The sequence below is a fragment of the Tachysurus fulvidraco genome, chromosome 13, assembly GCF_022655615.1.
Source record: "Tachysurus fulvidraco isolate hzauxx_2018 chromosome 13, HZAU_PFXX_2.0, whole genome shotgun sequence".
Classification (NCBI taxonomy): Eukaryota; Metazoa; Chordata; class Actinopteri; order Siluriformes; family Bagridae; genus Tachysurus; species Tachysurus fulvidraco.
This window is the reverse complement of record NC_062530.1, coordinates 11,367,340-11,383,381: the sequence shown is the minus strand read 5'-3', so window position 1 is coordinate 11,383,381 and position 16,042 is coordinate 11,367,340. Positions and strand designations below refer to the sequence as shown.

The following is a 16,042-nucleotide window of genomic DNA, read 5'->3' as shown; positions in this document are numbered from 1 at the left end:
GTTACAGGCTTGATGCAACCAAATTTTAAGTATAATTTACTTTAAATATTGAAGGAGCTGTGAAGAGAAAGACTAAAACTATTGTCAGTTAGGTATTATAATCTACTCCTGATGGTAGCAACAGCATTAATACTTAAGTTTTTTGTCTGAAAAATGTACTAAGAAATGCATCAACCTCATCATGCAGCAAGATAATGACACACTGCCAGCTCAACAAAGGACTTCATCCATGGGGAAAAATGTTTAAGGCTGGTAAGGGAATCACCAGAGCTTAAACCAATTGAGCATGCATTTGACCTCAAGAGGAGACTGAAGGTAGAAACCCCAAAAAACATACAACACCTGGACAAAAAGCTTGGGAAAAGTACAAGCCTGGAAAGGTGTTACAAAAGAGGAATGCAACAGTTTTGTGATGTCAGTGTGATGCCATATGAAACAATGCAACCAAATATTAATGATCATTTACTTTAATTCCCTTTACAAGTTCTAGTTACCTAAGTAATTAAAAATTATGTGGGTTGCCACCAAGGTTGCTATGTATACAAACAATTGTTTAACAAATATCAGCCATAATATTAAAATCACCTACTTAAAATTGTGTAGATCTCCTTATGTCCAAGGACCTCCCTAACTATTATACAATAGAAATAGCGATGAGCTGTGTGTAAATGCTAAAATATTATTATTTAAAGGTGATATTTGACATTAAACGGATTTCAAGATACGGAACATTAACGCACCTGTTTCTTAGACGTCAACTCTCTGAGGTAAATGCCAATTGGTAGGTTGATTCCATTGGCACAAGTGACCACTCGGGCAGGTTTTTTTAATTTGCTTGTCAAAATAAGATTTACATAGTACGCGATCTATTCCAGACGTCTGTACCTTTCCCAGACATAGTGGTGCCCTCTGGGTGCTTACTTAGTTTTCTGCTAAAGGTTCAGAACACTGTAATTCAGTCCGTGACAAAGATTTCAGCTGCTACTAAGCACATATCTTTTGTTCTCACACAATTGCAGTCTGTGTGTGCACGACTTTGAATTGCTCATGCACGAAACTGTATGTAAACTCAAAATCACCATGCTCATGCGTGAATCCGTTGTTCTTATTTTTTGGAAACCTGTAAGCACACACTCAATTACATACAGTACTTGCTCTGAAAACCTCCCATGCTTTCATGCTCGTGAGCTTCTTTTCTATCTCAAATTTTCGGTGCAAAAATAAAAGTGCTTAAAGCTAGTTTTACACAACAATTTCAACATTTTAATTACTTATTATTATTAGTCATGGTGAGTGCCTACACGATCTTTGTGTATCTAATGTAAATTTGTTTTGTTTCCCACCTATTTATTGTCATACCCATTAAATCATATGCTTTGTCTGCTCTTCGGCAGTAGGCTTTATTAATAGCTAAAGAAACAGCTTTTATTGACTTGTGTTTATATCTTATATTTGAGTTACAGATGCTGATTTTATAGGTGGTTCCCACCCACAGAGGCCTATTAATATATTGAAGTCTAAACTCATTTAAGTTGTCACATTGAAGTTCTCATATTTTTGTGGAGTATTTACATCTGAATTTTTAATCGACCCACAGAAATTGCAAGCCAGTGACTTCTTTGCAGGTCCCAAACCGGATTGCATCAGGAAGGACAACTGACATAAAACATGCCAAATTTAACCATGGGAATCGTCAGTGTAAATTCCACACAGGCCCAGTTTAACAACGACCACCACCAGCACTGTTGACCTACAGGGTGCCGTTGGAAATTGGACTACTGTTGGTTGAAGGAGAGGAGGGAGAAGGGTTTGCAGCCAGAGAAAAGAGGAAAGGCAGGATTATAGGTCTGAGAATAGGGACTCCTCTCTTAACTTTGGTACAATGACAGGGAAAGGTAGAGAACTGGCAGACATGATGGAGAGAAGGAAGGTAGAGATACTGTGTGTGCAGGAGACCAGGTGAAAGGGGAGCAAAGTACGTACAGTAGTATCAGAGGTGGATACAAACGGTGTGGATATGAAGAGAAATGGGGTAAGAGTGATCCTGAACAATGAGTTTGTGAGGAATCTTTAAGAGGTGAAAAGAGTGTCAGACAGGGTAATCAGTTTAATGTTAGAAATTGAAGGGGTAATGTTGAATGTCGGCAATGGTTGTGCTCCACACGTAGGCTGTGAGGTAGAATAGAAGAAGAGTTTCTGCAGTGACTTAGATGAGGTGATAGAGTATTCCCAGATGGGAGAGAGTAGTGATTGGAGCAAACTTCAATGGGCATTTTTCATCCATCCAGTTTCTACCGCTTATCTGGGGCCGCGTCATGGGGGCAGCAGTCTAAGCAGGGTCAAAGATTTTCAATTGGATTTAAATCTGATGACTGAGTAGCCCACTCCAGGACGCTCCAGCATCTTTTCCCCAACCAAGCATTAGTTGATTTGGACGTGTGCTTGGGATCATTGTCTTGCTGGAAAATCCAATGATCACCAAGGTTTAATTTGTCAACAGAAGGCATCAGGTTCTTCTTTAAAATGACCTGGTATTTCTGGGAATCCATGATGCCAGGTACAAGATCAAGATTGCTAGTTCCTGCCACAGAAAAACAGCCTCACATCAATGACCAACCTCCGTGCTTGACCGTGGGGATGGTATTGTTTTGGTCATAAGCCTGACCTTTTGTACGCCAGATGTACCGCTGGTCCATATGTCCAAAAAGTTCCAGTTTGGTTTCATCAGTCCATAGAACTGTCTCCCAGAACTCTGTAGTTTTATCAAAATTCCTCCTGGCATATTCTCCTGAGGGTCCTTGAGATACTCCTGAGGTTCCTTGAGGTCAAGAGTGGAGTGCGTCTTGGGGTCCGGCCATGAAGTCCTTGATTATTCAGTGCACATCTTATAGTTGCCACTGAAGCACTTGTACCAGCTCTCATCAGGTCATCCTGTAGCTTTCTTGCAGTCACACAGGGGGACTTAGCTGTCCTGACTAAGTTGCTAAGGGCATTTGATGAAATTGTGGGCTTTTTTCATGGCCAGGAAGGTTTGCAGCTGTTCCATAAGTTTTAAACTTCCTTATAATGCTCCCAATGGTGTCTCTTGGAATGTTAAATATTTTGGAAATCTTCTTATACCCAAGGCCCTTCAGGTGTGATGAAATAATCTCCTCTCTCAGCTTTTGTGGAAGCTCCTTTGTCTTTCCCATGATTGCAACTCACCTTGAACTCCTTCATGGTTGGGGTTTATATATGCATCACAGCTGAAGCAAATGAAGGATTGTTATAGAGTTCCCAAAGGCTTAATGATGTTTCAGCTCCACTTCAGGCCATAAAAGCTTTAAAAATAACAATATAAAGGGGTTGAATAATTGTAACATGGCTATCTTAACAAAATATACTGTTACACACAAATACTACATCATCCATTTTCTGAGTTGATTTCATGCATCACTTAACTCATAAAGAAGTCATCCAAAGCAGAATCCCGCACTTTGAAAAGATTTTTATTCTAAAATCCTTAAAACTCTTTGGGGGATGAATATTTCTGATTGCTACTGTATGTATTATGTACGTACGTATGTATAAATGTATATGTATGTGTGTGTCTGTGCACACTTGGCGAATAAAACCGATTTTGAGTCTGATTCTGAGTCTGATCATGCGAAGTAACCAGTAGGAGGCGCGCGATCGCGTGTAGGCGGGGTGCTGAACGCTGATTGGACGTCTGACAGGAGACGGCGCAGTACATTCCGTGATTAGCCGAACGCACACGCAGTGGCTGCTTTAGCTACATGCGTTGTTCGTGTGGAAAGAAAAGAACACTTTTCCGAGAGGATCGACGATTTAACTAGGGAGCAGTTGAACAACTGCTGCGGTGTAAAGGCTGGTGACAGAATCCTTTAAGCAGAGTAGAAGCCGGACGCTGTTTGGGAGATGGATCCAATCCCGGCGGTGTCTATTTTGATTTTGGGAATCGTTGTCCCTGGTCTGGCTGGATATATGGAGGTAGGCTTTGACACGCAGCTCTTTCACTGATTGCGAACAGCGGAAATATATTTTCGAACGTATTGTTATTGTCCTCGTAGCGCATTCTTTAAAGCTTGCTCATATTTTACATTGGAATGTTTTCCCTAAATTGTGAAATGCCTTCAATGACTTTATTTCCCTATATACGACACAGGCTTATATTTTAGGTCAACCCATTGCCTGGATTTTGCTTTAGGTTGCAATGAGTTATTTGTTTTTATCCATGCTGTGGGGCAAAAAAAAATAACAGCTTTTTTTTTTTTTTTTTGCATGGTTTCATTATTTTTAAGGATAACAATTTTCCCTTTTCCCTTTACTGATCTTACATAAGGATGCAATATGTAAATAGACCTCCAATAACCCATAATTTATTGCTTGTTATTTGACTAGTCTCAGGTTTATTGTATTGTTTTGCTGATTAATTTCACTTAACTAATCTATATAAGACTTCCTAAGACCCAATGAATCTGAATTCATGTCAATACTATACTGAAAGTAAGAAAGTAACCAATATGCAATAGATATGAAATATGTTGCCAGACATGTCATAGCGTGTTACACTGGCAATATAATCACAGTGTAGGATTTTGTCAATGTTAACCTTCCCTGTCTATCTGTAAGATATATATATATTTGAGAATTACCCGGATATAAAGTGAATCCTGTTAAAGTAAATAATGATCATTTTGCTGCAATACTGAACTGATCACTGTCCCTCTTCATGGTGGTATTATGTAAGGTAATCTGAGTTATTGCTGTTTCCTGTCTCTAGTTTCCTGCCTTACTTTACATCAAACGGAGATGGACAAGACTACTGTGATCATTAGTATCATTAGTAAATCCTCAGTATATGAAATTATAACCAAGTCTTATTAAAAAAATAAATATGAGCTACTCTAAAATCATTACCATATGAAAAAAAATAAAACAATGAAAATGATTTACACCTTGTAGCTTTCACTTAAAAAATACTGGATGTAACATCTGTTATAAAAAAAACATATATAAACAACAACTGGTAAACAAATATAGATTGTTTTACATAAAAGCTCTTTTATCTAAAATAAGAATTCTAAGATTTCTCTCATTTACCCTTTCCTACTTTTATATTATTAACAGTAAACTGGGAAATATGAAACCTGCATGTCTAAAAATGTTAGCTTTTTTTAATCTATTACACACACACACACACACACACACACACACACACACACACACACACACACACACACACACACAAAGCCTCCAACAGGGGGAGATAGGAGGATTTGAACAAGGGAGATTTTGTGGATTGGTGATGATAAATAGCAGGGGGTTCTGCAGATTTTGCCAAGTCCACAACTTCATTAGGAAAGGACAAGTGGATTAAAGCCTGCTAGAGATGTCAGCGGCCAAGTCTATTAAAAAAAGTGTTACCAAACATTTTAGCACCGGAAAGAAACCTTTTCGGGCATCTCGTTTACCAGACCTAATTATATATTTAATATTTTATTCATTCTATAATATGTTTTAAAGTTTGTAAACGGAATGAAGCCTGAAGATGCACATACAGTTTGACAAAGGAGATCTAGAAACATTTCTAGCATTTCATCAGCTCAATTTATGGTGTTTTACAAATTTCAGCTTGATTAGACTTATTCCTGTACTTGTTCCTGATAACTAACCATTGCAATTTATTTCTTCCTTTTTCCAAAGATTAACGCCCAACCTTCGCATATCACACCATGTTCTTTTCCCATAGGTGTTTATTTTTAGTTTTTTGTAATTACATGCAGGCATTCTTGAAATCCACTTAGATTAATTGGCAGCCTTACTGTTCACAAATGTCAGTCTTTTTTCATATTTATTTAGGTTCACTCTCTCTTGTATTTTGACCCCAAATGTATATGGTTTGAGCCAAGGAATCAAAACAAACAAGAAATTCTACAGTGCTTCTTTTTTCAAGATGTGCTTATATATATGCAAAACTACATTTTAGCAGATTGATGTAGCATACCAAATCTCAGCTCAAGCAGATTTACAGTCTAAAAAACAGCTATTCATTGACCATGTCCCAACCTGAGCAGACATCTTCAAGTTTGGTTCAAATCCATATTATCAGATCACATTAGTTTTAGATTTGGCTAACATGTGGAGGCTGTAATGTGGAGGCTGTAATGTTCACCATTGTCAACATAATTTGGGTAGTTATTGAAATTCACACAAAGTATTCAAACATCAATTTGTGAAATGTTGGCCAGAAATACTTAGACTAGGTAATCGCTAATATGGAGCTGCGTATTGTGCAAATTATCTCAGATTTAAGTGGACAAAGATTAATAATGCGAAGCCAGTTTTTTATAGGTTGGTGTGCAAATAAAACCCAAACTGAGTTTTAGGTGGATGTTATTCTGTATTGTAGTTAATGTATTCATTGATAAAGACTTCAAAACACGTTTCTATGTGGCTCTGGGTAAGGCCTTAAATTTAAATGCAAACAACATAACCTGAAGAATATTTAGTAGACAGATTTGTTTTTCACAAATGATATGCTTGCTTATGTATGGCCAAATATTAAGTTTCACCCATCTCATTACATAACAATGAGTTTGTAACCAAACTGACAAGCTTAAACATTCCCAATGTTAGCCCTGACAAATATCTGTTGATTGACCAATAGCACTCAGGGACATTGATCACTAAATTCTATGCTTGAAAAGTCTTAAAGTTGCCAAGAAAAAGTTGTTTAGCCTTCGCACCTTCCCCTTTGTATGACTACATCCCAAGCTTGCTCTGACTTCTGCCTTATTTATGCTTTTCAGATTTCTTGCAAATCCACATAAGCATGCATGAGTTACAGCTCTTTGAGTAAAATAATCTCTACCTCGTGTTGGTCATATTGTTTACAAATGCCTGCATGTTTGTGGTGATGATTGTGTTTCAATAATTGCTGAGTAGTTTAACATTAAATGAGTGAACACTGGACAAAAATCCAAGGATTATTTAACAGACGTAGGTTTCACATATTATGCAAATTAGTTTATAGTTTTAATGGGTGGAATAAGCTAGTTCTTGAGGCTTTTTTTTGTGAAAGAACCCATGGAATCAGTGAAAAATGGAAATGTGTAGGAGTTATAGTTGATGAGGATATAAAAGGAAAAACCTAAGCTATTGCTCCACCTATTAGGCTAATTGGTCCCCTTTTACTTGCCTGAATAGCATGAGGTAATGCTGTCTATAGTCAAAGTTTCATTTCTGTTATATTTATGTTGATGATTTGTTTTAGAACAGACATACCAAATCTAGCCAGAGTCCGCAAACAACTGCAAACACAATGAGCAGATTGCATCACAGGTGGCTAGAACTCACCAGCTTACATAGAACACTAAACTAATTACTAATGAACATACTATTAAAGTTTTATGCTGCGATGTAACGGGGTGGCTAATGGCTGCCTTTTCATATAAGGAAGTCAGTAGTAGAAATTCACTCACTGGTGAGTACTATAATGTTGGAGCTTGATTTGACTCATGGTTTGAGAAACTGTTATTTGTTTCTAACCTTGCCCCTATTACAGCCTGTCGGTTTTCTTATCTATCTGCTGTGTTGAAGTTCATCATGACCCAAAAACACACTGTTTCACATTATTTATCATTATCAGCATCATTGTGAGCTTGTAGTATATCCAATGACTATATATTTTAAATGTTGTTTTATTTTTTGTCACAGAGGTTGTGTGGGGGAAGACTGCACATAGAAATTTGTTATTAATGGTGCTTGCAAAGCAACATTCTTGTTATCCTGCATACTTATTATTATACTTCTTACACACAAAATTTCAGCACGTAACTTGTCCTGCAGCTTTTGGCCTAGACCCATGAATGAGGCGTCAAATCGACCGGCTTATTGAGTAGAGGTGTGCTATGACTTTTTTTAAAAGCAATCCAACCAATGATGTTCGCACAGCAGACGAAAAAGCGGCCACAAAAATCCCATAGAAATGAATGGGAAATTCCTAAAATTCCTTTAAGCTCTCACGCGCAGCGTGAGCAGAGCTCAGGCACGGCTTGTCTTCAGTGTTCTCCTAGTGACTGTAGATGTAAAGGAGACTCTCAATACATGTAACTATCAACTCCACACTATCCAATGATTCCAAAAGTATTGGCCCCCAGCCCGATGAGGGAAACTGACGTCACGTGTAGCCCCGCCCCAAAATAAGCGAAATCAAAAAGTTAGCACAACATGAACATGTCATGTATCAAAACACTCAGCCCGATGAGGGGAACTTGCCACATGCAAGCACCATTCACATTTTTTTCAGGAAATGTACATTGTAGTTTAACTGCTACAATTCACATTGCTGTAACGGTTGATACCCAAGTATATTTCCAAGTAGTTTTGGACTACTTATAAAGCTAAAATTTGCTACAAGCTGCTAAATGCTGTAAATGAAAAATATCCATAGAATTTTTTCTGTGCTGCTTTAGTGGTTTCTTTAAATTAAGCGATTTTAACCTAAGAGCTTCTTTTGTCAGAATGCAAAAAATAAGATGAATACAATAGTAAGATGCATGTAATCATCCTTATATAACTACGCTGGACCTGTAAATATTGTATGAATAATATAAATAATCTATGATACTCTACCTCAAACATTCTTTATAATAAGCACTACAGTCCATGTGGGTGGATATACAGGCATTTTTAAACAAGAGCTCTTCATGTGCTGACTGTGTGACTGATGCATTTATATCTATATCTGCAGATGATCGTAATTAAATATTATCTGTGTCCAATAAATATAAACAACAATTTCAAGCAATAAAAACTCACTATGTGCATTTGTATTCTTTTAGTAATCAAAACAGTTTACATACAATACAGCAGCAGAATTCACAGTAACAAACCATACTAACGCCTGAAGCATAACAGCATATATCACCCGAACATTACAATATTATGCACTTTACTTAATTTAAGTCGAGCCCCAATGAAAATTGCAAAGTTTTAGTTTATGCACATGCCACATTGCTTATGGTATGTAAAATAATAAATCGTTAAATAAACTAAAGGTACCCCTTATTTAGCAAACATTAATACCATTGCCTGAGGCAAAATTCCAAATGATTTATTTATTTATATTTAATTAAGTAATCAGGCCAACATCAGAAATTTACAGAAATATTAGTGACTTTGCAAATGGCTTAGAATCGTACTGTGTATGCATGTGTATATATATAAGAATATATCAGAACCTAATTTATATTTACAGTTGTCGTTTTGCTCATGGATTTACACAAATATATATTATTTGTGTAACAACCCCCACCCCCCAGGTTCTGTGCGAATCCGTACGTTAGAACTGTATATATAAATTAGGTTCTGACTCACTAGGTTGGATTTGCATGTGGTGGCCATATTTTTATAAATAGCTACAAGACAAACACAAACACTTATTGTTATGTAGTTTCCCTCATCAATGAGATAAATCTGATGCATGCAAAAGGGTTATATACTAGTGTAGATTTTCTGCAGCTGTGGGGACAGAACCAGTTTAATTTAATCAAAGAAAATAATTTGCTAGAGTTTATGGAGACACACTGTCCACATAAAGGAGAATAAGTGGAAGGTTTTAGACTTGCATAACAGATTTCTCCTCTATTTCTATGTACTGTACTTTATTGCCAAAAAGAAACCAGGTAATTAATTCTAGACAAAATAGACATTGATGTTATCATAATAATATCATCATTATCATCGTTAAGAATTATGGAATTCATAATTTGCCTCGACGAACAACCTCTATCCGTTGTGGAGGATAAAGGGTTCCGTCGCCTGCTAAGCTGCCTTGATCCACGAAACGATCCCCCCAGGCAGGAAATACCTAACTGATTAGCTTCACAAAAAAATATATTAAAATAAATTTAATATAAATATATTTTAGATTTATAAAAATTTGTAAATGTAGTAACTATTTTAACACTTTTATTTACATTTTACATGGTAACCTCATACCATCCCAAGTTCATCTGTTTGGTAACTATCTGCTTGGCCTCCTTGTTTCTCTGCCTTGTTATTTAGAAAGGATGGCATTGGCTTACAGTAGCTTTCATTATTTTATTTTTTTGGATCTGATGTAGTTGGTTCCTCGACTACATTAGACGTTCATAATAATAACAGGAAAAAATAACACTTGCCATAGTTTTGTCCTTTGTGGCAGTAGCCAATTTTGGTGTAACAAGTTTTACATTTTGCTGCCAATTAAAAAATGTAATCAGTGTATTAAGAGGCTACATCCCATTAAGCTGATCTGATGTGTGTTGGTCTGCCTGACCACTCTTTGTTTGGAATAATTTTAAGTTACTCTGCCTTATTTGGGAAAGATGGATTACAGTAGCCTTGAGTTCTCATTTTCTAAAATAAACACTTGGTGGTTCTTCAAAGTCTTGACTGTAGACTATTAATACATTTTTTTTTCTCAATACAGTTAATTTAGAGTTAATTTCATTGCTAAAAACTCTGCTAGATTATAGATCTAAATTATAGATCTAGATTATAGTCATTCTGTGATCTGCAATCGGCCCCAAAAATGCTGATCGGAGCATCTCTAGTAATGTATCTTTAGGCTGTCCACGTGGGGCCATACTCGGCAACAGGCCATACTCCAGCCGTGTTGGGCATTAGGATGACTAGTATCTCAAGAGTATAATGTGTAGCTATACAGAGAGTACGAGAGACAGTAAATATGAGAGAGATTATTAGGCATGCTTATTGTCATATAATAAGGACTATACCAGTGTTGTATAAAGTATTAAAAAGCAATACTTGAGTAAAAGTGCAAGTATCGTACTAGAAAAGACTTTGGTAGAAGTGAAAGTCACCTTTTAGAATATTACTCAAGTAAAATTCTTAAAGTATCTGATATTTACTGTACTTAAGTATCGAGTCATTTTCTGAAATTTAATGTACTTAAGTATTTGAAGTAAAAGTAAAATTTCAGTGATTTACTGTAGGCATAAGAGCAGGGGCGGTTCTAGGATTTCATCTTTCGGGGTTTTAGCCCTCAGTGAGAATTTAAAACAAGAAGAGTTTTATATCATATATTATATGACTACATAGTAAGCCAAAAGTTATGCTATTATTAAATGGCAAAAGTGGACACCAAAATTTTATGCATGATGTAATGATGCCAGTCTTGAATCAAATCAGTTTATGTATGTGTGCATTCTCTACAAACAGTGTGTCCAATGAATGCAGTCATTAATAAACAAATATTTACAAGACAAAGACCAAATCAATAAATATTATTTTTATTTAGTATTGAATGGATTGTTTGCATTAATATTTTGTTTGTACTATCAACTCTGGTAATAAGAATAGTGAAATTTTCCTGCTTTTGGTTGCCGTCTTTGCGGCTTTCCGCCGATTACCGTTGTAGATAAATGCCTCCAGCTCTGACTGCGTGTGCACGCTGCGCATACCTGTGCTTCTTCGTAGAGCGTGCGTAATGCAATCTAGGAGCAGTGATTCGCCAAAACTCTCTTATTGCAGTCACACACATTTTCTTCTGATTTTATTTTGTAGTAACGAAGATGCTTAGTGGAAATATAACGGAGTAAAAGTATACATTTTATCTCGGAAATGTAGTGGAGTAAAAGTGAAAGTTGACAAATTTAAATAGCGAAGTAAAGTACAGAGATGTGCATTTTTACTTAAGTACAGTAATGAAGTATTTTTAATTCGTTACAACACAACACTGGACTATACACATTGAGTCCAAGCAGGGACTCTGGCAATTAAGATGACCAGCTATGACCGCGCATCCAAACCTCCCAGTGCATCAAAATGCTTTAGAAAAAAAAAATGCATGAATAAACACTGAGACTGTCCTTAACATAAGACCTTAAACCAAATGAACCTGCAGTCCACCATCTGGAGAGTAGACTGACAGGAAAAACCTAAAACACATTTTAGTGCAATATTTTGTCATTTTCCTCCCAAAATATAAACCTGTAACATATAGGACATCCTTTAACAGAAACTTGAAATATACATTCTCTGTAGGAGTTTCTCTCACATTTTTGTGGGAAATTGTGGGTCTTATATTTGTTACTTCCTTTTTTGTTTCATGTTTGAGGGCATTTGTTTATGTGCAGCTCCCTTAAGATCCAATCACAGTATCTCAAGGAAATTGAGGTCTGAACATTGACTTGATACTTTTTTGTTTGCTTTAGCCATTCAGATGTCAATTTGCTGGTGTGCTTGGGATGAATGCCCTGTTACATAACAGTCTTAGCCCAGCCTAAGCTGCTGGACAGATGGGCACTGTAGCATGGTACATTTTGTGTAGAATGTATAGAGATGGGCTTATAACATTTCCCAAATTGACAGTGATGTTTCTGTTTTATGAAAACAGAAATATATGAAATTCAGGAACATTTCTCTCCCATCTCTTTCTGGGAACTGCAAGTCAATAAAAACAAAACAATTAAGAAACGCTCAAGGAACTTAAGCTAATTTATCACATGAATGTAACTGTATTTTGTATTTGATCTGTATTTTGAGATAGTCTGTAACATTAAGGCCATGTAGATGTCTAATCAAACTTTTAAACTTTTCATTGCTCACAAACACCCCATAGAGGTAGCCAAGTTAGCATAATAGAAAGCTAAAGTTAAGAGTACACAGATCCCTGATTCTCAACAGTTGAATTCACCAGATTTATTAGACTGGTACTCTTCTCAACTACTTCTTTCTTCGCTGCTGAAAAGATCCCTAGTCTGTGGTGCCTCTCTGTGCAGTGCAGAATGTTGTAGGTAGAAAAGTAGCTAATTAGTAGCTAACATGTAAAAAAGAAAAAAAGCCCTGTTGAACTGATGTTTCAATGGCCTCAACAGCCTCCTGGGTGAGTCAAAACAACAATAAAAGAGGTAAAGGTGGAAGAATTTGCAAGAGTCAATAAAGGTCTGTGTAGTCAGAATTTGCAAGGGTCAACCAGGGAAGCAGGTGGGTGAAATAAGAAACTTTCAAAAGATTCAATTTCTGTCTCTGTGGGGATAAAAAGGCATGGTCATAACAAAAACGTACTGTATTTTTAAGCGATTTACTGCAACTAAATTACACATTGCATTACTATCAAATTCAAGTACTGTATGTCCTACTACAAATGTGTAAACAATCAATTACACTGTACACAATGATTTGAGTACTAAATCAATGAATACTACAAAATCTAAGTATTTTTTAATTAGATATCAAATCTGGGCTTACAGTTGAATTGTTATTTAGGGTGTGTGTGTGTGTCTGCGCGCGTGGCTGCGTGCGTGCGTGTACCTGCGTGCATGTCTGCGTGTTCGTGCGTGCGTGTTCGTGCGTGCGTGTTCGTGCGTGCGTGTTCGTGCGTGCGTGTTCGTGCGTGCGTGTTCGTGCGTGCGTGTTCGTGCGTGCGTGTTCGTGCGTGCGTGTTCGTGCGTGCGTGTGCCTCCGTGCGTGTGCCTCCGTGCGTGTGCCTGCGTGCGTGTGCCTGCGTGCGTGTGCCTGCGTGCGTGTGCCTGCGTGCGTGTGCCTGCGTGCGTGTGCCTGCGTGCGTGTGCCTGCGTGCGTGTGCCTGCGTGCTTGTGCCTCCGTGCGTGTGCCTCCGTGCTTGTGCCTGCGTGCGTGTGTCTGTGTACACAGTATAAATGCATGCATTTTAGGGTCTATGTTAATAGGGATCAGCTACATGTCATAACAGGGTTATTTATCATTCTTTTTGTTATCTTTTGGACATTTTGTCTCAACAAACTGATAAATGTACTCACACAGAGGCTGTGTTCTTTGGCTCTTTGTCACTTTTGAGCAGGGGTGTGGAGTTGATATTCACAACATCATGGAGAAACCCAGTCTCAAGGACAGAATATCACCCCCAAGCCGTCTGTACATTTTGTACACCGTCTTGTCTGCATGGCTCATTAACACCTCGTTTTTCTTTCCACAGTGATTCACAACAAGCACTGATCACACATTTGCCAACTAGTGATGGTTAGGAACAGTTTTCTAGACTGAGGTTAAACTTATTGATGAACTCGTATTTGAAATTTGTTGAAAGGCATGTTGAAGACTCAGCAGATGCTAAGTAAGGCTCTGATGAAACTCAACTTTGTAAAACACATTTGGCTAAATCCTAGAACCGTTCATCACCCTGAGAACAATAGCCACACAGTGGAACTTTGTGGTGGTAGAGACTGAAGAGTTACATTTGGCCTTATTCTTTTTATATTTTTGCCTATGCCGCTAGGTACAATATCTCAAGAATTAGTGGTTGATTGTAGGATTGTAGTGTTTTTTGTAGGATATTCTATTTTAATTATCATTGTATCCTGCAGCTGTTCTGATTAGCTTTTCGTATTGATTCAGACAGGGTCACAACAAGGACAAATGTCTGAAATATTTTTTAAGGGTTTCACAATGCTGCTTTTAGGAATTTATATAACAAACTCTGGTTTCTTCTGGTATTCCTGTTGAGTTCCTGTGACATTTAATTGCAAACAAGGGGACATTCTAAGGACATAATCGATACTAACAGCCTATTGTCTACAGATGATGAGCAATCTAGCCAGAGAGAGACCACCTTTCATGCTTCAGCCACTGTGAGAGACATTGCAAGAAAAATGGGGATTGAAAAGTGTGTTAATTATTTTAAACGATTCTAGGAAATAGATTTTATAAGTGTAAATCCAGTGGACTCTTTTCACTGTGTGAGAACAGGCAGACTTAATTAAGACTCAGGTGTAGACTGTTGGTTCCTGGAGCAGAGCAGAGGATCAATGTCTATTTTTGTCCTTAACATCTGGCCTGGTTATGTGTGGAATGTAATCCTCTCACAGCAATGTGGATTCTAAGGGTGGATAAAGAGAACTAAGGTTGCCTGCTCAGTCACATGACCTGAACTTAGAAAGAATAAAAGGTAGAGTGGCAGATCAAGAGATTAACTAGTTGAGGCTAGATTGGTTAAAGCAGTAAAGCACAACAAGGCAAGGGCATGGAGCAAGTGAGTCCATAGAGGGCCACTTGTGAGACCAGCCATGAAAAGCTGCATTCAAAATGAGAGTTGTGTTGGTTACTGTAAACAGGAAGTGAAGCTTCATCATTGCTAGGGCTAGGCAAGAAAATAATCTCTGTTTGCATCTTGTGAGTATGTAGCACAGGACATTATTACATGTGTGGTCTGGCTTATCCTAAAATTTCAACAAAATATGGTAATTATATTGTTCTATAGTAAATATTTGTGTCTATATTGTTCATCCACATTTTATTGCCTCCAGTATTTCACTGCACAGAAAAGCCCCTGATGCCCCTGATGCCGCACTTACACAGCTGCATTGATCCACCGCTACTCTAAAATCAAAGAAAATGCCTGCTTAACTCTGATTTCCCACTCTGGAAGGGCTCCTCAACTTTGATTTCACAGCATAAGCTGAACACAATGTGGTCACACACATGGTCAACAGTAAATAAATATATAGTAATATAATGTATATAGCAATGTACACATGTTCTGACCATACAGTAGACTAGCATGATAGCTTATTGCTAATAAAGCACACATTACATGGTTGTCAAGGTTTTTACCCACTTTGTAGATTGAATTGTCAAGCACAAAAATGGCTTCTGGGTTAAAGCAAATACAGAAATAGAGTTTGTTCCCTACTTTATTCATGTATTGGTTACCTTCTGATGAGTCTTCCATGCAGACCATACTCGTACAACTGTAAATACTTAATCACACACTGTTAATTAAGTATTATGCACACTGTGTGTGTCTGCCTGTGTGGGTGTGTTTGTGTCTGCCTGTGTGGGTGTGTTTGTGTCTGCCTGTGTGGGTGTGTTTGTGTCTGCCTGTGTGGGTGTGTTTGTGTCTGCCTGTGTGTGGGTGTGTTTGTGTCTGCCTGTGTGTGTGTGTGTTTGTGTCTGCCTGTGTGTGGGTGTGTTTGTGTCTGCCTGTGTGTGGGTGTGTTTGTGTCTGCCTGTGTGTGTGTGTGTTTGTGTCTGCCTGTGTGTGTGTGTGTTTGTG

The 16,042-nt window shown here is 37.6% G+C and overlaps 1 protein-coding gene across 4 annotated transcripts in view; it reads left to right on the top strand.

Annotated features, from left to right (window-relative positions):
- The first annotated feature begins 3,719 nt into the window (after positions 1 to 3,719).
- The window catches only part of aplp2 (amyloid beta (A4) precursor-like protein 2), a 72,382-nt gene continuing 60,059 nt past the window's right edge, over positions 3,720 to 16,042 (top strand). For all 4 annotated transcript variants that reach the window (XM_047822288.1, XM_047822286.1, XM_047822287.1 and 1 more), the window contains exon 1: positions 3,720 to 3,990. In XM_047822288.1, coding sequence (XP_047678244.1) covers positions 3,919 to 3,990 — 72 coding nt within the window. In that variant the 5' untranslated portion in view covers positions 3,720 to 3,918. The remainder of the gene's footprint in view (positions 3,991 to 16,042) is intronic.